Below are 23,235 nucleotides of genomic sequence, written 5' to 3' on the forward strand. Positions count from 1 at the left end.
ACTTCTACACAGTGCAAACGCACACACACACACACACACACACACACACACACACACACACACACACACACACACACACACACTCTTTAGTCTGCTGTGAATCCATGTCACTACAACAACTAAACTCACTAATAAACAAGGTAGAGTAGCTCTGAAGCCTCTCAAAATTTAGTTTCCTCCATGTTTGTACAGTTAAATCACAGCCACCAAAACAGGGAGTGTGCTATTTTTGAGGCTGTTAATGTCACAAGAACTGCCCCAGAAAAAAGATAACTCTTGTGATCTACTTGAAATGTCACCACAGAGCGGCTTGTTTTGGGAGAAAAGCTGAGGGACGAAAAGTTTCCACTGCAGAAAAACTTTCACTTCTTCAGCTGAACCCCAGAGTTATCTGGACCACCGAAAAAAAAAAAAAAAAAAAAAAATCACCGACGCTGGCAGGATAAAAGCTGGCCATTGTCCTTTCAGCAGCAGCCAGATTCCCCTCAATTATAGATGATTCAGCTCCCCCCCCATCTCCATTCTCCTGATCCCTCATTCTTCTTTCTTTCAGTCCCAGCCATTACTGCCCCTCCAAACACCTTCAGCACCAGCATCTCTTTCTGCCTCCCATCTCCATTTGTCATGCATGAAATCTTTTAATGGAGTTAACCAATGGGAGAATAATGGAGCGGCCAGATGGGAATACATCTAATCCCTCGCGAGTCTGTATATGTTTAAAATAGTAACAAAGCCACTAAGTTCATTGGGATATTAATGCTTCGCTCTGTAGTACTGGCCTGCAGGGGTACAGACACCGTCCCGTCCCTTTAAGGCCCTGAACCTGTTGTCCTTACTAAAGGCCATGTCCAGCCTGTTTAGACATATATTTCCTCTAAAGTACACACTGCAAGTACTTGCACTGTAAGCTTTTCAATTTTATTTATAGAATAATACCTTTGTTTTTTTTCTTCCTCCTCACTGCAGGAAACTATCCTCCATGCAGATAGTTTTTGTTTTGTATCTCTGCCATTTGAGAATTCTTCCACCTCCTCAATATAATAGAGGTGAATGAACCTTAACTGTGTTGTTCAAAGCATCTCAAAACTCTATTTAAAGAAGTATTTCACAGATATAAAGAGGATCCTCAGATAAACTAGGCAGTCTCTGTAGGAGAAAGGAAAGCAAGTTTGCAAATACTGTTGAAATTGGTGCTAGATGACCTGAGAAAACAGAGAAAAAGGACGTGTTTGCTAAAAAGGTAGAAAACCTACAACTACCAGAATGCAGTGCGCCACACCAGACCAATAAATGCTCCTGCTGGTGGGTGATGTAACGTGGAGTGGTCCGTGTGAAACAATGGTGGCTGGCTGGATTTCGTACCAGAGTTAAACTGTAAGCTAATACACGTTTCTGAAAACATTTGAAGCAAGGAATATGCAGCGCAGTAATATAATCTTGTTTTTTATTTAATCAGCACTTTTTGGATTTACTATTTGATCTCTTTTTTTTCAGCCTCCCTTTTGACTGTGCAGGAAGCAGTATAGCACCCACTTCCTGTTCACACTCGCTAGTTATTACAGCTAAACAGAGCATTAAAATATACTGCTGAAAACATTTTAAAAGAGGACTAGGCAGTGAAGTCACATAATCTTGGTTTGCCACAGATCACTGACACATACTACCCACATTGTTATGAGTATGATACAGAACTGATTAAAGATATGCAAAGTATCCCTGTAACAGTAATGTTTTTCCAGAAAAAATGTCCTGATTACTGATGATCCACCACTTCCCCATGACGGATGTTTTCACATCAGGAAATGGAAAAGCTTTCATTAGATGATTTATTATTTACTATTACTATTGTGGCTCTTTAGGCCTTTTGACAGATCTGTTACAATGGGAGAAGTCTGGTTATTTTGAGTACATAACAGGATATGGAGTTTCCATTTCCTTCCTCTGATTACCCAAAATATTTTGGAAAACTTGTGTGGGCAGTCACACAAGAGCTTGAAGAAAGTAGAGCAGTACTTTACCTCTGGAGCTGCAATGTTAAGCGCAGGGTTGGCCAGTTCAAATCTCTCCTGAGATTTCTCTCTGGCCAAACGGGCCGCCTCCTTCACCTCCTTAAACTGCTCTGCAAACTGCAGGTGGAGACAGAAGACCGAAGTCACACTTAGTCTGCAGAGATCACTGGAAATCTCAAATCGCACCATACCTTAAATCATCACTGTCTTGAAGCTTCCTTCCTCAAAATAAATAAATAAATAAAAATAAATAAATAATAGCAAAAATTAATAATATATACTTCAAATTCTTGGCTTTTTTTATGTATAATGCAGCTTCATTCTGGGTTGACAAGAATATTTGTTCCATTTATTGTCCATTGGCTGTGACTCCATATATATTTCAATATATTAATTTAAGCCTATTTTGCAATCACTTTTAATGACAGTTTAAAGGGACAGTTCACCCCTCAAACAATAATCTAATCTGTTGTCCTATTCATTTGTTTAGATTGTTTTGGCGTGAGTTACCGAGTGCTGGAGATATCGGCCATATATAATGGAAATATATAGCACTACAGATCAGAGGAAAAATATATTTGTTTTTTTTATTTTGGTGTGAACTGTCCCTTTAATTTAAAGTAAATTAAATAGATAAAAATAATACATGTGTGACAGATGTTCTCTGAAGGTCAAGTCACTAAGCAAAATTAAAGTCTTGGAGATAGATAAATATAGTGGGAGGAAATGTATGAAAACCTGCATCATGGTGAGGTTAAGAGAGTGGAGATGTTTTGTGTCTGTGTGTAAATATAATCCAGCTGGATCTGACACTGACGGAATAAAAGATGTGTTAATATGAATTAAATATGGGGTGAAATGGGGCCTTGATCATCACATGACTGTATTCCCCCTGCTCCATAGTCCCTCTTTCTCCCCCTCTCCCTCCCTATTTTGTCTGAATGTTGCCATAGTGTGTGTGTGTGTGTGTGTGTGTGTGTGTGTGTGTGTGTGTGAGCGGTGTTTACCTGCTGCAGCTGCTGCTCCGTGGAGAAGCCTAGGCCATAGACAGTGTTTGCCCTGCTGTCTGCCCACTGGCCAAACTTCTGCGAGGTTTTGGTGAAGGTCATGTTGGGGGTGATGGTGCTGTTGATGATGGCCTGACACCACAGAGAGAAAAAGAAGAAATAAATAACATGAACAAAAAAAGATGAAACTATCCTAGTAGGCAAAGTGGGACGCTGTTGTGATAAATAACATGATCCTGCACAGAAATACAGGATATTTAAGCAGAAAGGGCACAGAGAGGAATATGAAACATGTTGTATTAAATATGCACACTGGAGAATGTTCAGACAAAATCTATAGGGGATCAACCCTAACATCAATCTCAGATGCTGGGTGGAGGGAATAATCATAATAGTGTATCAGTCAAACTCAGTCAAAGTCAAACTCATTCATTCACTGGACCACATTTATTACTCATATTATGCATTTCTTCTTTTAATGTAATATGATCTTTTTTTTTTTTTTTTTACAATCATCTATTTGTATTTTCTTCATCACTGTTTACAATCATCTTTTCATTTCACAGATTTTTTACGAATTGAATTTTTAAGTAAATCCACGCCTACAGTAGCAGTAATGAAGGTGCTTTCACTTAGTTTTGCGGGATTGCTGCACTTGGATGTAATTGCATGCCTTTAATCACATCCTTTAAAACCTGGATAGACATAATTTTTCTTTTGCTGCGTTCAGATGCCTTATTCAAACCTTTGAATAATTTAACTTAAGTGGTTTGAGTTTCTTTCAAAAACATGAAAGAAACGACATGGAAAAAAGACAAGAAATTAGTAGGTTGAGAAAATTATTTCTTTGAAAAGCAGGGGGAAAATGTTTTTGTTATTGCATTTTTTTAGCACTTTTTTTGTTCTTTTTTTTGTTCATTTTTTGTTGCTATTTTTTTGTTATTTGTTTTTTTTTTTTTTTTACTTTTCTATTGTTTTATCTTTGTTTCTGCTTAGATTATCGAATTTTCAGGTAATTTTCTTGCTAATTTTTGGGTGATTTCTTATGAAGTTGCTCATTGTCTTCTTTACATATTTTTGAAAGTCAAGCCAATTTGCTCTAGTTGCACAGGGTTAAAAGTCATGTTGTTTTTTAAAGGTCACTTTCACAGAGAAAGAATTCACAATATCCAGAATCAACAACAAGAACATTAATAATTTATGTGACTTTTAAATGCCAAATTCATTACAGCTCTGTCTTATATTTTCCTTTGCATGTACTTGACCTGCAAATATGCTGATTTATTTGTATATCAAGAGTGCAGCAGCTGATTACAGTAAACATGCTGGTGTTTGCTGTTATTTCTATAGTTCTCTTTAGGATCATTAGCAAATATACAGTATATAACATCACAACATTAATGCCACAAGTCACATTCAAATAGTTAATTGTTCAAATTTGCAGTTGTGTTACTTACAGTTAAAAAATAAATAAATAAATTATGTAGGTCTTATGGAGAACAGTGCATGCATCCCACTGCCAGGCCAGAAAAAGAGCTAAGTGAAAAGGCTTGTTGTGATGTGCGATGATCTGTTCAGAAAAGTGAACAGTCTGCTGAGGTGGATTTGTTGCCAAATGTAGATTTCTTTGGTCTCTTCTCCAAAAGCCTCAAGTCTCAGGGTGCTAAATTGGCACAACTGGGTGATAACTACAAAGAGTTTTCATTTAGGTGCTAACGAGATTTGCTGTCAGTGTTTGGACTCCCAGGTGCTTTCCTGTTTTTGTGGATCCTCTATTACCAATGTGGGTGTGTTATAAATATTCTGCTGACAATGTGCAACTTCTAACGCATCCCCAACCAAAACAGCCACAACCAAATGGAAAACAGATTTATTTCCCTTTATATGAAGAATCTCAGGAGAGTGTGAACACAGAGGAAGCTAAATTAAAAGCCATGAGGATATAAAACTACACAAATAACAAGTAGCTACAGTGATGTACTACTAAAACCATAAGAGGAAAATACAGTGAACTCGCTGCTGAATTCAACAAGGGGCAATAAGTTACTGCAGAAACAAAAGCTTGATTTGATTTGTTACATGTTTTGTGAGTTCTCAGTGACCTTTGCCCACCAAATTATATTCAGTTCATTCTTAAGTCCAAGTTGATGTTTGTTCCAAATTTGAGGAGGCCTTTGAGATATTTCATTAATGAGAATGAGATGGATGGGGTCACAGTGACCTTGATGTTTGACCACCAAAGTCGAGTCATTTCATCCGTGACTCAAAATGACCATTTGTACGAAATTGATTAATTGAAAATACGGGTGATGTGAGCTGCTGAAGTAGCATTTATGTGCCTGTATCTGTGCAGTCATATGCATGGAGGGCTCCCACCTTTGTCCCGCCCACGCTGATGATGCGGTAGACGCTGCGGCTGGCATCATAGAAGAAGGATACTGTGACGGCATGTTTGCTGGCCGGCAGCCAGTTGCGTTTGGTGGCTGGGTCGATCTGGAAGACATGAGCTCTGGCGCTAAAGATGGGCTGCTCCCTTTGAAACACACAGGAAAAAAAAGAATATATTCAGTTAACGTCACTGGTAATTTAGTGTAACATTCATTCATAAAACATTCCTGATACATCCAGGCAGGTAGATACATTGCCATGATGGTACAATGTTTGCAAAAGAATGCCTTACTCTCAGCGGAAGTGTGAGTTTCTGTGACATTAAGCTGCCACTGTTTACTAAGATAGTGATACAGCATACAACTCTGTATGTATGAAATACCATTAAACATCAGACCACACGCTAATGCACAAACATCCATGCAGATGTTGATGGACATCTGCAAACAACTAATAAAAAAAATTAGAAAATAATTGATGGCTTAACTGACAGTCAAAATAGTTGTTTAAAAAATATATCTATATTTTAGATATATGAAGCAAAATCTAAAACATGTTTATATCTATGATAAAGTAATCGATGTGGCATCAATCACTTTTGGACGAGCCAGAAAGCATTAAAACATTAGGCTATTTCCATGTTGTATTTGTTTTATTTCATCTGTATTGTATTCAGTAGTGCTGTTTTCCATTAGTTTGTTGTTTTTGTCCCATGGCATTGGTGCAGTCGTAATCTCCCAGCTGAAGAAGTCTCTATAAAAATAACTTGCTGTGTTTTTTTTGTTGTTTTTTAATTCAATCACAAACTTTTTAAAATAATAGTCTCTGAGGCTAATTCCTCCTTTTGCATTAAAGTGAAGAACAGAAATAACCTAACTTAAAAGGTTGTGTTTTTGGTTTTTCACTCAGACCTAAATAGAGATAAGCCACGATTGTTTTTGTTTTTTAGTTAAGAAAGAACATTGAAGTTAACATACTAGTGTGATTTACAAATGAGAAGACAGACCAGCTTTAATAAAGACTGATAATATTGGAACAAATGAAAACAAAACAAACATGAGTGTAGGCATTACAAACATACCTCTTGGAGATCATCAAATTTGTTGAAATCTTATGATAATGATCATTTTGTAACAGCGTAACCTTTTTGATGGAGGTGAATAAATCTCTCTTCTGCCTGAGCTCTTCATTTGTCACTCAGCTCTATCAAAAACAGTGAGGCGAGCCTGGGGTAGAGAGATACACGCCTCACTTTTAAGAGACATAAATCTACCTGCATGTGACACTCTGCCACTGAGCCAGTCGCTCTTTAGAGAAACTCACCTCAGGGGCTCCGAAAATAAAGAAGAGTAAGCAGACTGTCATCCCATGTCTAATGCAAACTCTATCCATCTGTTTTATACAACGATCTGGAAGATTTAGTTCAAACTACCTCTACTTACACTTATTATGGTTTTATTTGGTGATGTTTTCTGTCACTGAAACCTACTTTATGATCTCACTCTTACACAGCACCAGTGGATGGGAATCTGTTTGTGGTCTTGTGGTGCAGACATAAAGTCCCATTTTCTCCCGTGCATTTGTTCATGGCACGGTGAAAGTATGGTGGGCTCTATCAAGTAAAAGCTCTGTTATTGTACTGTAAAAATGTTATACTGCACATCCTGTTTATTATTAATTATGGAAACTGTCCCATGTGTGCCAGTTGTATTTCTTTGGCAATTGTCAGCAGTTTTGTTGTAAAAGTTCTAAAATCAAAGAAACCCAAAGGTCATATGATTCGTTTGCTTATTTAGTATACATAGCACGACTGCATATTTGTGAAGGTTTGTTGGTGTATGCATGCAAACAGTTATAAGTAAAATACTAAGCCAGACTAAGGTAAAATATATTTGAGCAATAAAATGTTCTTGTATTTTACATGATCAAAAATGCATTAAATAATTATTATTTTTATTAATATTAAATTATTACAAAATTACATTTGGACAGTGTAATATAAAAAATGTTAAACATTTAGGAAATCACATTTTATCAAAGTGACAGTAGCATTTTTTGTTCACATTAGACCAATGTAATATAGCTGACTTTGATTTTCAGAAAATCACATTGGTTCAATGTGATAGTTATTATTTTGAGATAAATGGTTTAATTGCATCCAACAAACATAATAAGTTAAAGTTATATTAATTTAAATATTTTATGTGGAAATTTGCCACATGATAAAAAAAAAAAGCTGAACTGATGGGTTCGTTTAAGTGCAGCTTTATTACATAATTCATCATTTACATAACTTTTTATTTTCAGCATTAGATTAGAGTTCTAAAAAACCTGTTCACAGCCAGTTTGTGGATAATCCTGAATTCCTGGGACAGTGTCATTCTATATTTATTTTTCAGTGCTCTTATCACCACTCCTTAAATTTGTCTACATTTTTATTAGTGTGGTTTCAGAAAAAAAGCCTCAGGTGGAAAAACAGCATTTGTGGTTTGTTGTAATACAGTTAAAATTTAAGTTAAAATTAAGCTAAATGTGTTGATCTGAAACTAATTAATGCTACTTGTGTTTCTACAAATTGGCCTCATATCAAAGCGCAGATAAAGACAGATACTTACATGGAAAAACATAAACATACAAAAGTAAATATCAGGTTTATTACACAAAAACTATTTGAGTCTCTTAAGTGTTCTTCTGTGATAGAGAGAGCAAAATAAAAAAGGGTTAGATTAAAAAGAGTTTGCACGTGATTTCACGCTGAAAGCAGATTCTGTAGCATTCAGTTTGTTTTGTGCTTTCTTACATCTTTTGTTGTCAATATTGTCCCATGTTTGCCTTGTTAATTTAATTTACAGCATGCACATAATTACACGACCTGTAGGTAGTCATTTTGAATGGTATCTTTTTTGTTTTTAGGAAGAAGAAATACATTTCAGTAAATAACCTTTCATGTGCTTGATTATCAAAAAATTAAGCCAACCATGATAAAAATCCATTCCCAGTTATCCTTGTGAGTTATGCAACACTTGGAAAATGGAAACATCACATAGGAAACTCTTATTAGGACAATGATCAAAGCCAAAAGGCTAAAACATCATTAAAATGAAGTGAACATCATTATCATCTCGTTCATCTGTTCATCTGTTCATTCGGTGCTTTGGGGACCCTCACTTTCCCTCTGAGTGTACAATGATGGTGGATAATGCTATAAATAGAGGAAAAAAATATCCCCCATTTCCGAATGTAATTGTGTTTTTTTGGGAACCTCGAGGTCATTGATGTTCTCCTGGTGTAATGAGGCTATTTGTGCAAATGAAGCTGAAGATTTGCTAACCGCTAGCAGTCCAATTAGCCATCCTGCTCTCTTTGAAGAACCGCGCGCTCGCTGTGGGGACTAACAGCAGATAGAGGCTCACAGGACAATAAGGGACTATGTGGGCACTTTGGTGAATTCATGCAACATTACACAGTTAATAGAGTTTGCATAATGTTAACGTATGCAATGAGCCGTCCCCACTGTGAGTCAATTATACACTGACGCTAATGAGGATAATGTGTGTGCAGAGGAGGCTCTGTTCTTTGTCTAAGCAAGAGAAACAACCATTTATATAGGTCAGCATCACTGGCTATATGAAGCATTGTTCCCACTGGGTTTGGATGGAATTACTGTACATTTGCATACAAACAATAGTCGTTATTGTTTCAACACAGATTACTGGAGCTACAATTGACAATAGACAATAGCAGCGCAGCCAAGAAAGCAGATTTTGGGTGTCAGGCTGGTCCAGGATGGCAGCAGCTAGAGATGCAATAAATTTGACTGACTGATACAAATATGGGTCTAAACTGACTAAACAACATGGAGTCAGGGGAGAAAAATTGCATACATGTAGAGAAAACAACCAAGTCTCTCATTTGTAATGAGCTTGACTCTTAGGATTTGATTTATACGTTTTGTATTTATTCACATATTCTGATAACTACACAAACAGTTTAGAGGAGTATTGTTGAATGGTTGCTGCCACTTTATTGGTATTTTCCTTATAGTTGGTTGAGGACTTAAAAACAGAAAGCATGCAGTTTAATTTTTTCATAGGTAAGGTTCAATCAGAGCACACAAGAAACTCTTATAAACTATTGAAAGTAAAAACAATTAATTTCAGATAGGATGCTGCACAAACAGCACATTACATATCCGGATGCAATCCACCTGGACTGATCCCTACTGTTTGTACTTATGATCTACACTGTTAACATCATTTTGGCATTTTATACATTGCTTTTATACATTGCTTATATGCTTATATTCCAACTTTGTGTTGCAACTGCTGCACAGTGATTTTCCTTGTGATAAATTAAGTTATATCTCATTTTATTTCATTTTATTTTAACCTTAACGGGTTGAGTGTTTGCATATACTCCATATAAAAAGTACACAGGACAACGAACTCTGGTCAAAGTAAACACACTAAACAAAAATTCAAATACAACACTTTTGTTTTTGCTACAAGTTTACGTTAAAGATACATGACTTTGTTTACATTATGAAAAATAGCATTTTTTCTCAAAAAATTTGGCCACAAATTTGTTAAAATCTGTGTTAGTGAGCCCTTGTTATTTTCAGAGAGACTACATCGACATGATGGTGTGGCATATCAAGATGCTGATTAAACAGACTCATTAGGTGTGCCTTGGGATGGTCACAATTCAAGACTACTTATACTTTTGAAATTAGCACGACATTACCAGAGAAAACAGAGAAAAAGGACCACCAGACCAGTGTCTGGTGGGTGTTGTATGCAAATTTGTCAATATTTTTGTAAAAGCTACATGTTGCTTAGAAAATTACATTAAACTGTGTGAGCTTTGCCTTTTTAATGCAAGATAATTGAAGTGTTTAGCAAGAATGGATCAATAACGCTACTAATGTCTACATTCCCGTTCCAGTGTCCCACTACTGGGCTGGGTGTACTGGCTCTCTATCATCTATCATAACTAAATCAGACACTTTAATGGAATGAAGCCAGTGCTGTTTTTATCTTTGACATGGTTTTATCTGCCAATAAAAGACTGTAAAGATCAGCAACCACCACAACCATCAACAGGTTGTTGTTTAGTGCTGACTCTTACCAAGCTGTTCTTTTAAATGGAAATGGTGCTGCAATAACATCCCGCTATTACAATACAATAAAGCAGCCATGTTCCCTGTTTTGCACGTCACTGTGGGAAAGCAGAAATATGCTGAAAAGTGATGCTACATGTTTTAACATTGATTGCACACCAGCTGTACAACCTTGTGGGCTAAATGCTTTGGATGGCAACTTGTGCATTTGTTCTCAGTGGAAAATGGCGTCACAGCAGAACTGTTTTCAGTCACTTCTACGAAATAAAGTTGCAGGAGATTTAAAAGTCACTAATTCAGCCACAAAGTTGGCCACAGTCCATCACTTGGCAAAAAAAAAAGGGAACCAGACAAATCTGTGTGCTACAGTCTTAATTTGCATTTGCAAAGTGGTCCAACAATACCCTATTATGCCCACAGGAAATGTTCATATAAGTTCAGTCTGCATCCTGAAAAAGACAAAATATTTTTACAGACAGGGCATTTGCAGGGCAACATGAATGTTGCTTCCAAGTATTCAATCACTGTATCAAATTACCTAGCTTGAGCATTTTACAGTATGAGTTATCATCTCTATCACCTTTAACAGCCACCGTGCAATTGCCCTTGAGCAAGGCCATTAAAGCGACAATTTATCAAGTGAAAATGTGGATAACAGTAAAGAGGCTGTGGGGAACTGGCCATTTTTCTTGAGTGTAAGCAAGAAAAACAAGTGCTCAAGATATTGTAACAAATCTTTTCAAGGCTAGAGAGTTTGATCTGAGGTTTGTGGTGAACCTCAACATTTATCTCACTGTCTGGAGGTAAAATCCTGCTCACAACATCAGACACAAAGCAAGCAAATTAACAGCAGCATAAAATACTTAATTATGAGAATAAAACTAATTAACTGACCACATAACTGATTGCTGGGCTGTTAAAGGCAATAAGCCAATAAGCTAAAAAAAGAAATAAGAATTAACATCAAAGTAAAGGAGCTTCTGTCAGGATTTCCATTCTATCATATTCTCATCTTAATGAGAAAAAATGACTGACTGCTCATCAGCTCGCAGCCGTCACAGCGGATCACACAGAGATTAATGTCCCGTTATGTCTCTTGACGTTGCTCTGTGAAAAGCCCGTCACGCTAATCAGCTCAGACAGGATGCATCACGTCGAGGTTTGATGATATGAGCAGATTAAAACTGGATTAAATCCCTCCTGAGGTGAAGGAGAGCAAACAGCAGCTTGACAGCCACAGAGGCCTTGTCTAACTTAATGCAGAGCAGGGGAGAGGAGTGCAGTCTGATTTACACACACCTGATCCAATTAACAAGAAACTGTGTAGCGCTTAATCAAATCAGGTGTTGTGAGAGTAAAACCCTGCGTGACTGGGTAGAGGGAGCCGCATATCTGGCACCCTGAAGAGCTGTCGTTAAAGCTTAAACTATAAATCAGCCCAACATATTTAACCCCACAGGAGGACAAGGTACCAGATTCATGTGTGATAAAAGAGCAAGATGTGATCTGAATACCTCCACTGGTGGTGCACTAGCAGAGCCACCATGTAAAAATGCTCAATTACAATTAAAGTAATGCACTCAAAATCTTATGCAAGACAAAGAACGGAGATATTTGAGGAAAAATAAATGGATATAAGAATCTAAACTAAAAAACATAACTAGAATCAATGCTTTGTGGTTGTATGCCTCTGTAGACCACTCAAGCTGCACTTACAGTTCACATCAAATCTGTGAAAACATGGATACTTGACAAACATCTTCCACCCCCAGCAGCACAAAAGATCTATACAATCAGCACAGTTTCAAGTTAGACACGAAAGATAAGTGTCGCTAATTCAGTATTTGACCAAATATCTCCCCTTCTGTTCCTGATTTACAGCACTGAATATGGCCAGATTTTTTTTTTTTTTGCAGAACATTATAATGTCAAATTATACAAAAGGTAGTTCCAACCAAGCAAACTGACTGGTCCACAAGACTTTTAGAACGTGCATTACAGCACACCTGCCTCAGCTCTAAGAAGATTACTCCGCCGTTTCTGTATGATAGTTTCAGGAGACTTGAAATTATTACCATGGTAACACAAGTAGGTGGTAGCAACATGTATAATATCATTACCACTATATAGATAATGACACTCATTTGTTTGTAAATACAGCTGAACAAATGAAAAGTAACAGCTACCTCACTAATGGTGTAAACTACAAAAACGACAATCAGCACAAACCACCATATTCTGCACAGATATGTATAAGCACTGACAAAAAAGTAACATTTGTGTGTATGACCAGAAAACAGCAAACTTATCTGCAAACTAAACAACACTTAGTCAAGATCTAGGCATGAGGGGAAATATAGGCTGCGTGAGACTGCAGTGAACCGTGAAGGGCATAATGGCATCAAGAAGCAGAATATTTCGCTAGGTAACAACATCCTTAGTCATAACAAAACTGAGCAAGCTAAGCATTTCTATGTTCATATCTGGTGTATTTATTTAGTTTGGGAAATCCCAAAATCTCTCAAATATATAAGCACAAGTTGGCCAGCAGACTGAAGAGGGACTAGAAAATGTGTCCGTTGGTAGGTCATTACTAAGGTCCGACCTACTTGCTGGAGTAGTAAATCACATAATATTTCATATAGGATTCTACTGATTGTTTTCCAGGAATTAGTCAGACTCTGCATGTTTCCATGGAAATGGATATAACAGTTGCATAAAGCATTTTATTTTGAGAGCTAATTGCCTCAAAAATTGAATACATTTTGATTATAAATTTTTATTTTGTTGGTAATAGTTGTATAATCGCAATATTACACAAGAGGGTGTGCTTAAACTTGGGGTGCAAGCTGGCCTGTCATCACTTGATCGTTTTATCCTATCTGTATGAAATTTTGTCCCAATTAGTATTTCAATCCTTGACTTATCCCCAAAAACATATTTCATGAGGTCAGTGATTCTACCCTCAAATCCTAATCAGTTCATCTTTGAGTTGAAGTGGCTGTTTGTGCCAAATCTGATAATTCCCTCAAATTTTACTCAAGATAATATGTTCATGAAAGTGAGACAAAAACAGGGTCACAGTAACCTTGACCTTTGACCACCAAAATCAAATCTCCTCATCTTGAGTCCAAGTAGATATTTGTGCCAAATATAAATACATTCTCTCACGGTGGTTTGAGACATTGCATTCATGACACTGAGACAGACACAAGGTCAAAGTGACCTTGACCTTTGACCACTAGTCTAATCAGTTCTTTTCTGACTCAAAGTGGACATCTGTGTAAAACTTAAAGAAATTCCCTCAATGTGTTCTTGAGATATCACATTTACAAAAATGAGACAGACATCGGCACAGAGGCATAAAAAACTCATACTGGCGTATCATTGGCTCATTACTGAATATAACCATATACAGAAAAGCATATGTTGGCTATGGTTGAAAGGGAGCTAATTTATATACTGTTGGGTAGATCAATAGAAAGCAATGTATCATATATTGTAGAAGCTGATAATGTTCTGTGTGTAAAATCTTAAACTGCAAATGTGAGTAAGAACTACAATATTATACACTACAATATTCGAGTGTAATGTAGAATTAAATGCATGTAATCTAATAAAATAAACTGAATTTGTACTTCATGTGCAGGACTTGAAAATGCTCTGCAAATCTTCATACAGTAGCTACTGTGTTGAGGGCATATCCACGTCCTGCTGTGAGCCAGAGGTCTAAATCCAGTAAGGGGTCATCTGGATCAATTATTGTCAATCTATTCCAGGTCAGATATACATCAGCCCATCTGCCCCACCCCCCCTCTGTCATTCTATACACACTCACTGCTGCACATCTATGCATGAGTGGAGGGAGAGCTGTGATCAGATTACAGCTCAGTAATTAAATGGGGTCAAAAACATGACATGTTTTTTGAGGTGTAAACTGAGGTGCTACATCACATCCTTCACCTCTTGTCTCTCTCCGTGTTTCATTCTCCTGTCTCTGTAAATAATGTGCTTCACTTCTGCCTCTTATGCGTTTGCATTGTCTCTCCTCTTTCCAAGTTACAATATAGAGAAGGTCGTGAGGATCAGGCACTAACTCTCTGGCAATACCTAGAAGCTACTTGATGTCTTTCCAGATTGATTGTTTTTCATGTATGTTCACATTCTATGCATGAATTTTAAATAAAAATCATGTAAAGAATTTTAAAAATATTATAACAATCAATGCACCATGATGCATCCATAATCTTTTTATAATTGTGTCATATTCAGAATCATTGAGATTTCCATCGCAACTAATTCCTACTTCCTCTCAATACCAGCTAGAATGAAAAAAACAATCCAAAAACACAATTTTTAGTGACAAAAGTGCCATTACTAGAGATGTACTAAAAACCAATGTGAGTTACCTGAGAGGCTTTTGAGAACTGCTTTTCTTTAAGGAAACTCTGAGTCGCTCTTTCATTTAGGGCAAACGGCTCTCCTTGGGATTATTTTATTTGTATTCAGGGTCAGAGTGGGTCCAGACAGTTAGAGACCGACTGGTAAAATCCAGGAGACCAAGGACAGAAAGCTCTGCTGGGATCTGAGCCCAGGCAGCCAGGACTGAATCCTCCTGTGTGGCTCAATCCTCTATGGGCAAAACCACTTTTCATGCCTCTCTGGGACATTTTATCTCCACTCCTGCGCGTCTGTGTTCATACCACACAAGTCTGTTGCAGTCTGTCACTGCAGGATCATCTGATGATTTTGACGTGGTGCCAACTGACAGTTTTCAAAAAGACACATTCCCTGGAAAATACTTCTGAAGTTTACTTAAAAAAAAAACTTTTTTGATATTGTGCCATTATCAGAAAAAAGGGAGCGTAAAGCAGTTTGAGCTGATTGCTGAAGTTTTTTGAATCCACAAACCGACCTCCACACTCCCCATTAAAAACACACAGCAGTGACACCAGATAGAGGTGGAGGCACGCAGCCCTGAGGCTGTCAACTCCACTTCACCCTCATGATAAATTAATTGGCATGAAGCACTCAGATGAATTTCGAGGTTACATACAGGGGGAGAGATCTGATGAAATGTCGGACCGAGCCAAACAAACAGCCCTCCTGCAAGGCCTTCTGCTGATGCTCGCAAGCTCTCTCACAGCTTCACATCCATGCAGATGAAATAATTCCTTTCAGGGACAGCAAAATATTACAAGTACAACAGTATTTGGCTGCCGCCTGCAGCAAAGACCATAAACAGAAGGACTTCTATGATAGCTCCATCTGGACGAGCTGGAAGACGGACAGTACGAGGGCTGAGCTTTCTACAGGGAGCCATCAGAGAACAAGGAGGCTTTAATACACTTCCTCTGACCTACGAGGCTGCATTCACTGCATGCACAGTTTCAAATTACTGCTCCGACATCTCTGATAACGGTTCATTACCTCCTCTGGAGAAGAAATCACATCTCATATAGATAGAAACTGACAGCGACGTGGTAAAGACACGTGCTGAGTTCAACTAAACCAAGTTTGAATCTACACATGAAGAAGATGCCAGTGTTTCATTCTGTTGTGTTTCCTGCTGCATCAAGAGAAAGATTGTCTGCCACCTCCAAGTCAAGTTGAGTATATAAGACTTAGGTGTGGGATTCACATGAATGAGCAAAAAAAAAGTGGGAAATACAACTTGAAAAATTGTCATTTAATGACATGCTATCATTAAGCCTTATTCTCACTGCACAAAACAACTGCTAACACCCGCTAAAATCTGGCTTTTAAAGGAAATCAGAATGCGTACAATCAGCATTCACACCCAGGTCAAATGACTCCACAGTAGTCACGGGTATTTACTGCCTACAGCTCTGATTGGCATTGTTGGAAACATAGCTCCTGGTTGAATGCGCTAATTTCAACTCCTTAACCAGAAAGGACAATGAAAGGCTGTCACCAATTACAGTCAATCTCCTCCTAAGCAGCGCTAAGACATCGTTCCAAATTAGTCTGCACCAGGTTTGAAAGAGAAACTGAATAAATAAGCATACATAAAGAGAAGTAACCGCCGTTAAGTTTTCAATGGGAATGGGGTATTAGGCCTGATTCAAAATGTGTTCGACCAGAGCACACCCCAACAGACAGAAAACGCCAGCAGTAGTGGCTGTGTGATCTACCACCAAATAACAAAAAAACGTGGTCATAAAGCGTCATTTTTCTCAGCAGTTCACAGTTCACTCTGTCTGAACACCACATTTTCACTTCAGTGATTGTCACACACTGTTATCAGAGCTGATAGAAGGCCTGCTCGGCAACACAACAGGACCCTCTCTGGCCTGATAAGACTAAATCTAATTTGCAACCATGTCAGGCCAGGTGGACCCATGGAGACCGCTGATATTAACTCAATTTGTATCAGAAATCTAAATATTAAGGTTTTACGTCTTTGTTTAGAAGTCTTCTGGCAACTTACTAATGCAGGGGAACCGAGTAAAGCAGTTTTTTAGTGCAGAGGTTCTTAACTATACAATAAATACCCTAAGGCTGTTATAGCCACACAGCATGTGAAGGTTACTGCTCGTTCCTGGAAAACAAGACGACAACTAAGAAGTGGAGCGGCTCTGTGGGCACACAGCTGAACCCAGAACCAATGTCCCCACCGAAACCCTAATCGCTGAGCTACAGACACAATATCGCTGAGGGTGTGTGAGTGCAGGAGGGTGTCTTAACTGTGAAATCGCTTTACCTGGGCAGACAGAGACAATTCTGTGTAAAGTTTGAGGCTGTATGCAGTGTTAGTTTTGCTCCCTGTTTATGAGTGAAACAGAGCCAAATTAAATACACTTTGAAGTGATCGTCATGAGAAAAAACAGTGCTGGTTAACAATATGTTAATAACTGAAGGGAAACAGCTCTGGCAAATTTCTCTTACGTTTTAAATAATTTTTTTTTCTGATGTGCAATTATTCTATTAACCCTTTTTACAAAATAATGTGCAATAGGGCTGCCTTAAGTTCCTTTTTTTGTGCTGCCTTTGCATTTTACACAGAAACAAACAATGATGGCATTTTGCCACTCCAGTGTGTGATTTCACATAGCATTCAGGTGTTGTATCAAAATGAGCTCCCTATCAAATAGTGTTTCTCCCCTTGTTCATGCAAGTGCCCCCTTGTGGTTTGAGTTAGGGGGGTAAGGGTTTGGTTCAGGTTTAGGTAGGTTGAAACACATATCTACAGGCAAACAGTCTCCCACACAACACGGAAGCAAAAGTGGTGTGACAGGCGTGATGTTTTACACAATAGCGTTGGCCTCTTATGTCACATACAACATGCCTCAACAACGCTTTATAAACAATAATAGCATAACATGACAATAACATTAATTTACCTTCTCTGATATATGGTGGCTGATCCCATCCTCTGCTTGAAGGGTAAGGAGCTACAGATTCATTCATTGTAATTTGCAGACATTTATGGCAGCAATTCTACGTAGAGTTATCCGCTAAATTCTAACAGCTGCTTTTAAAATCAAGACATGTATAGCTGCACACATTCTGTTTGTAGTGTGCACCGCATGCACCAACAAACCGCGCCCACCTCTTGTACACAACAAATTCACCAACTGACATTATGTGGTCCTTGTTACTGTAACCCCATCTTTTTGGTTCAATCTCAGTCAACTGAAGAGATCACATCACAACTTCTCTCAGGTTCACTGCACCTATTTTTCAGCGCAGCTGTCAGACAAAAACATCAGTGTGGTTGGAGCTGTTTGTGAAACATAGAATACAGCTCTCTCCCCGTACGACTATCTTTCAATGCTTAAATGCAATCATACAGTTTTCTTTAAAAAAAAGTAAACACAAATGTGTGTGTGTATATATATACATAAAAAATTAGAGGTACTTATATATTTGTTTGGCAACTGTTTAGATGTGTTATTTGTGGCTGATATTTTTATTTCTATTTCATACAGAATCTGAGTCTCTGATCGTGGACTGACGTGCAGGTACTTTTACTGTGCAAAGCATTTGGTCAACCGCTGGTTGGTTTTAAACTGTGCTTTATAAATAATCTGACTTTACTTGATTGTCATAAAGACTTAAAATTGTCACTTTTTCCCATGAGTTAAGTCTGTGGAGTTGTGAGAGGTGTGCATAAGGGGCTTGAAAAGTCAGAAAGGCCTCAAACACTTTGTGACTTTACAGTGGAACCGTGCTTAAAAAGGATAAAATGCTCTTGAGCAACACACCTCAGTTACAACAACATATAAACTGTATCTGCAAAATAAACTGTTTCTATAGAATTAATATCATTAGTCATTTTTTAGCCTTTCAAAGTGGATTAAATTAAATACATAAAAATGTGAGTTTCTCCATTTTTGATAAGTTTACGACTAAATTAAGGAAATGCTCAATGTATTTCTTATCCAGCAACTGTCACCACAAACACACACACACACACACACACACACACACACACACACTGGTTGTGCTGCGTGTCTTCGCCTCAAGTCATCCCTTTCTAATCCTCTGTCGCTGCTCTCCTCATCTCTCCTCTTAACTTCAGGACCCGTTCACCACCCTGAATCTCTGATCTGTGAAACAGAAGCTGCTCCCTCCTGTCTGGCCCTGCAGTCAGACCCAACCAGTCGCTTCTGTAGTTGAGAAAATACTCTTCAAACTGCCAATAATGGAGCTCTATAAGCTCTGCGGGCTGTAAATAGCCTGGGGGGAGGGCGAAGCTGCAAAACGTGCTTGCCAAAAAATCCTATTGGTTGTACTTAAACGCTGAATGTTCACATTTGAAATAGAAAATCAGAAACCCTGCAAGAGATCTGATGAGGTGGGAGATGGCCAAGAGGTTAATAAGTAAGTTTCATGGAGATTATCAGTAGTAATGATAATTTTGTAATAAGGTCACACAATATTTTTGCTGTATTACCCAATCTGTGATTTTTACTGCATTGTATAACTACAGATTTATACCCAAGAGCATGTTTAGAGGAAGAATAAACAAAACTAATGACCGGCTGTGACTGGCTGATTATTCACTGTGCCAGAGAAGCAGTAAATCAACTTCATTTTTGATGCTCTAAATCCAAATACACTTTTAAACCAAAATTAAGAAGGACTGTAGTGAAGTGGAAAATGTAGATCTGAAACATAAGCAGGCACTGGGTGAACAAGCGGTCTGTAACATGCCAAACATTGTGGGAGACATGTTGATTTTCGATGTGTTTTTACCGGTTTTAATAACCTGGTCGGTTTGTTTTGGAGGAAAGACTGCTGCGATAATTTGGCTGCTGGTAAAAACTCCCTTAACAATGGAAAATGAAAGAATTTTAACCAAGAGAAATTTCAGCTGGTTGAAATCTGCGATCCTCACTGCTAGATGCCATTAAATCTACCTAAATCTTACACAATGCTCCTTTAAGTGAGTCAAATTTGCAATACTGGAGTAACACTGAGGATTCAACATTGAGAAGACTGCAGACTGTCTCATGCAACATTATTGGAATGCATTTCTTTTTTCAGTCGCCTCGTGAAAAGTTGATGCAAAAACTCACATTTTATCATTCAGATTCAAGTATATGTACGATTAAGAAGAGCATAACTTCTATAGAAATCTTTTAACAGTTGTATAGTATTATTAAATTATTTACAGAGACCTGTGTGCAGCCTGTCGGGTTAAATAACACGTGTTGACCCAGAAATCTGAAAAAAAGAGTTGAATTCAGGCTAAATGAGAGCGTCAGCTGAGTGCCTCAGCAGAGCATCATTTTTCACCATCTGCGCATTAAGACAAAACAAACTGGAACTCTGCTGTGGTTCTACAGTCTCTGAGAACTTATTTTTGGCAGATTCTCTTTGTTCCTCTCAAAGCTAGATTTCTCCTTTAAGGGTCTGCTTCCTCTGACCTCTGAGAGGAAGCCGCCTCGTGTCCACATTCCTGAGCCAGCGAAAGTGTCTGGTCCAGTCCGGCAACATGACACGCTACAACTACATACCAAAATAGCACAGCAGCAAGGGGAAACGCTAATTCATAGCTGTTCAACACGTCAACATAGCTGCAGCACAACATATTCTCTGTCAAAGTCTTTACACTGGGAAGCTTCCAAAGAAAACAAGGATTCATCGGTTTTTCGTAAAGGTGTTTACCAACTCACCAACCACCTTCTACACTACGTGACTTGAAAAAAATGCCCGAAACGTGACCTCTAGCTATGTAAAGACAGCACGGCACTTCACTTATCTGAAGGTCAGCTCCTCTGACCGATGGCTTATTGTTGTCTCACACTGTGAAGGTGACACAAAGAGGTTCTCTTTATTCAGGATATGAAGGTCAGAGGGAGAGATGCAGAAAAAGAGATGATCTCTCATCTCAATCCCACAGCAACACCGTTATTACTTTCACGTCAATAAAACACTGTGACAAGAAGTGGACAGAAGGACAGTAAGCCAAGATGAGTGTTAATTCATGCATTTGCAGATGTCTTCAAAACAGCAATTAAGAAGCTCTTCTCCCCGCGGAGCAGCTGGTTTCTCCTTGGCCAGTGGGAGGACGCAGACGCTGAGCAGCTTTATGCTGTTATTGCTGCAGATTAACTGAATATGTTCCTGCTGAAACCAAAGTTTAGACGTCCTCTGTGCTGCAGAGGGACGCTGCACGGTGACATTAAGAGAGATTTCAACAGTGAATGAGATGATACGGACGGCAATATCATCATCCTCCTTCCATGACTCCTCTTTAATTATGTAGATAGATGTTCATACTGTGACCCAACTTGCCACATACTGAATATAAACTGCTTTAAAACAGCTCTAACAAGTGGTTATTCTGCAACTGTCTTGTGTGTCTCCGAATTAAAAGGGTTATTTTTTGGGGTGATCTTTTTCTTAGAGTAAGATGAGAAAATTGATGGCACCCAAGAGTAAATCACCAATTTCATCACAATTTGATATTATATTGATTCTTTGGACAATCATACAACATTTGCTGACATCACAAAGCCTGCCACATTACGATTTTGAATCAGTTTGATTTGATTAAGGGGTCTGCTATCAATATGAAGCACTATACCCATTTAACACAATCTGTTACAGAAGAAGCTGCCAACCCTTTCTTTTTTGCGTTTGGCCATAAAAGATAAAACATCATATAAAAATTTTAAAAATTAGGACCGACTAGGTCCAACAGTGCTGGACACACTACAGCGACTAAGGCTTCTTATGGTCACCAGCTTGGTGTGTCAGAGTCTTTAAATGCCAAATCCTGTCCCAACGTCTTCTGCGTTTACAATAATTTGCATCATGTGTTATGGAATTATTAATTCATTAAAATGCATAATTGTGGCATCAAAAGTAGCAGTGAAAAATTTTGGGAGCACCTAAACAATGTGCTGCTGCACACAAGTGAAAAAGTTAGGCGCACCAGTGCAAGCAGTGTAAAAAAGTCAGTCAGGAGCTCTTGCACCCTGCATGGGATACTGTTTGCTGCTCAAATTGAATTTAAGGCACTGGTACTTGACTATCATGCTGTAAATGGCTCAGAATCATCTTACATCCAGGTCACGGTCAAACTGAACACCCAAACCCGTCCACCATGCCACCTGCTGATTGCTACTGCCAATCAGCTCACTATTCCCTCTTCACCAAGGCCTGGTTACTGCTCTTTAAAGCTACCCTGGCTCCATGATGGTGAAATCTGTTGGCATTAAGACAGCAGTATCTCAACAAATCCTAACTAATTCCAATAAAATTAAATACAATAAAATAACATATACATAACAATAACATTTTAAGTCTCTTTGGATAAAAGCATCAGCTACATAAAGGTATAAATGTGTCTCTTGAGGATTTCCATTTTGTGATTTTTACGTTCATTCCACTGCATGTCAGAGGAAAACACTGTATTTGTTTACACCACTATATATCTTTGACAGTTCATAGTTTGACATGCAAAACATACCAAAAAATCATAGAATACAATGCACTGTTAAAGGGTTCAAACAATCCAACAATATATGGATTAGCGGAGCTGCAATGGAACAACTGACTGGGGGACAATACAATGAAAGAGACATCAAACAATGGCAACAAGAGGAGAGCGTGCCGACAACATCTGCACATCATGACAAGCATGAAACTCCACTGTGTGAACCAGATCTTACAGTTAACAGTCCACTGAGGGGAGGGTAAACATGAAGGGGACGTGAAGAGGGTGGATTTTCTTCAGAGGCAAATAAATGTTTGATGAAGTAGGGATGGGCAGATTGATCCCCAAAGTATCAATAGTACAGATCCTGATGTTGTATTCTTGAATATCAAACAGAGCAACGAGCTGTCTCTCAGCTTCACCATGCAATATTGACTTTTCCATCAAAAGCAGCCTTTTACTGAAATTTTACTGTGATTTTTTTTTGTTAACATTCAGCAATTTTTCGTTTTTTTTTTTATTGCCAAATAACATCTATCTTCAGACAAGGTAATAAATTATGAATAAATTCTCCAGTACGAGCTGGCATTTAAGCAGCTTTTGCTGATGGAAGGTATCAATGACAGTCATCTGATGGTCAGTATCATCTGGGAGGAGATCAAAAACTAAACTGAGTTTATAGCCCATCCCTGCCATGCAGAGCCACAACAAAAAAACGACGTGGGTTTGTACCTCTCTCGATGTAGCGGGAACATTTTACAGCTCGCAGACAACTCCTCTGCAGCAGGACAAGAGGAG

At 38.3% G+C, this 23,235-nt stretch overlaps 1 protein-coding gene across 2 annotated transcripts in view; it reads right to left on the reverse strand.

Moving 5' to 3' along the window:
• Positions 1–23,235, reverse strand: part of LOC121965043 (homer protein homolog 3-like) — a 59,363-nt gene that overhangs the window by 31,659 nt on the left and 4,469 nt on the right. Inside the window, exons 2-5 of one of the 2 annotated variants that reach the window (XM_042515218.2) lie at positions 23,170–23,215; positions 5,393–5,549; positions 3,017–3,148; positions 2,019–2,126 (exon numbers count right to left, since the gene is read on the reverse strand). In XM_042515218.2, the coding sequence (XP_042371152.2) occupies positions 2,019–2,126; positions 3,017–3,148; positions 5,393–5,549; positions 23,170–23,192 (420 nt within the window). In that variant the 5' untranslated portion in view covers positions 23,193–23,215. The remainder of the gene's footprint in view (positions 1–2,018; positions 2,127–3,016; positions 3,149–5,392; positions 5,550–23,169; positions 23,216–23,235) is intronic. The other variant, XM_088077597.1, reaches the window with a different exon arrangement.

This window comes from Plectropomus leopardus, chromosome 5 (assembly GCF_026936395.1).
Source record: "Plectropomus leopardus strain MGB_pleo_1.0 chromosome 5, ASM2693639v1, whole genome shotgun sequence".
Lineage (NCBI taxonomy): Eukaryota > Metazoa > Chordata > Actinopteri > Perciformes > Serranidae > Plectropomus > Plectropomus leopardus.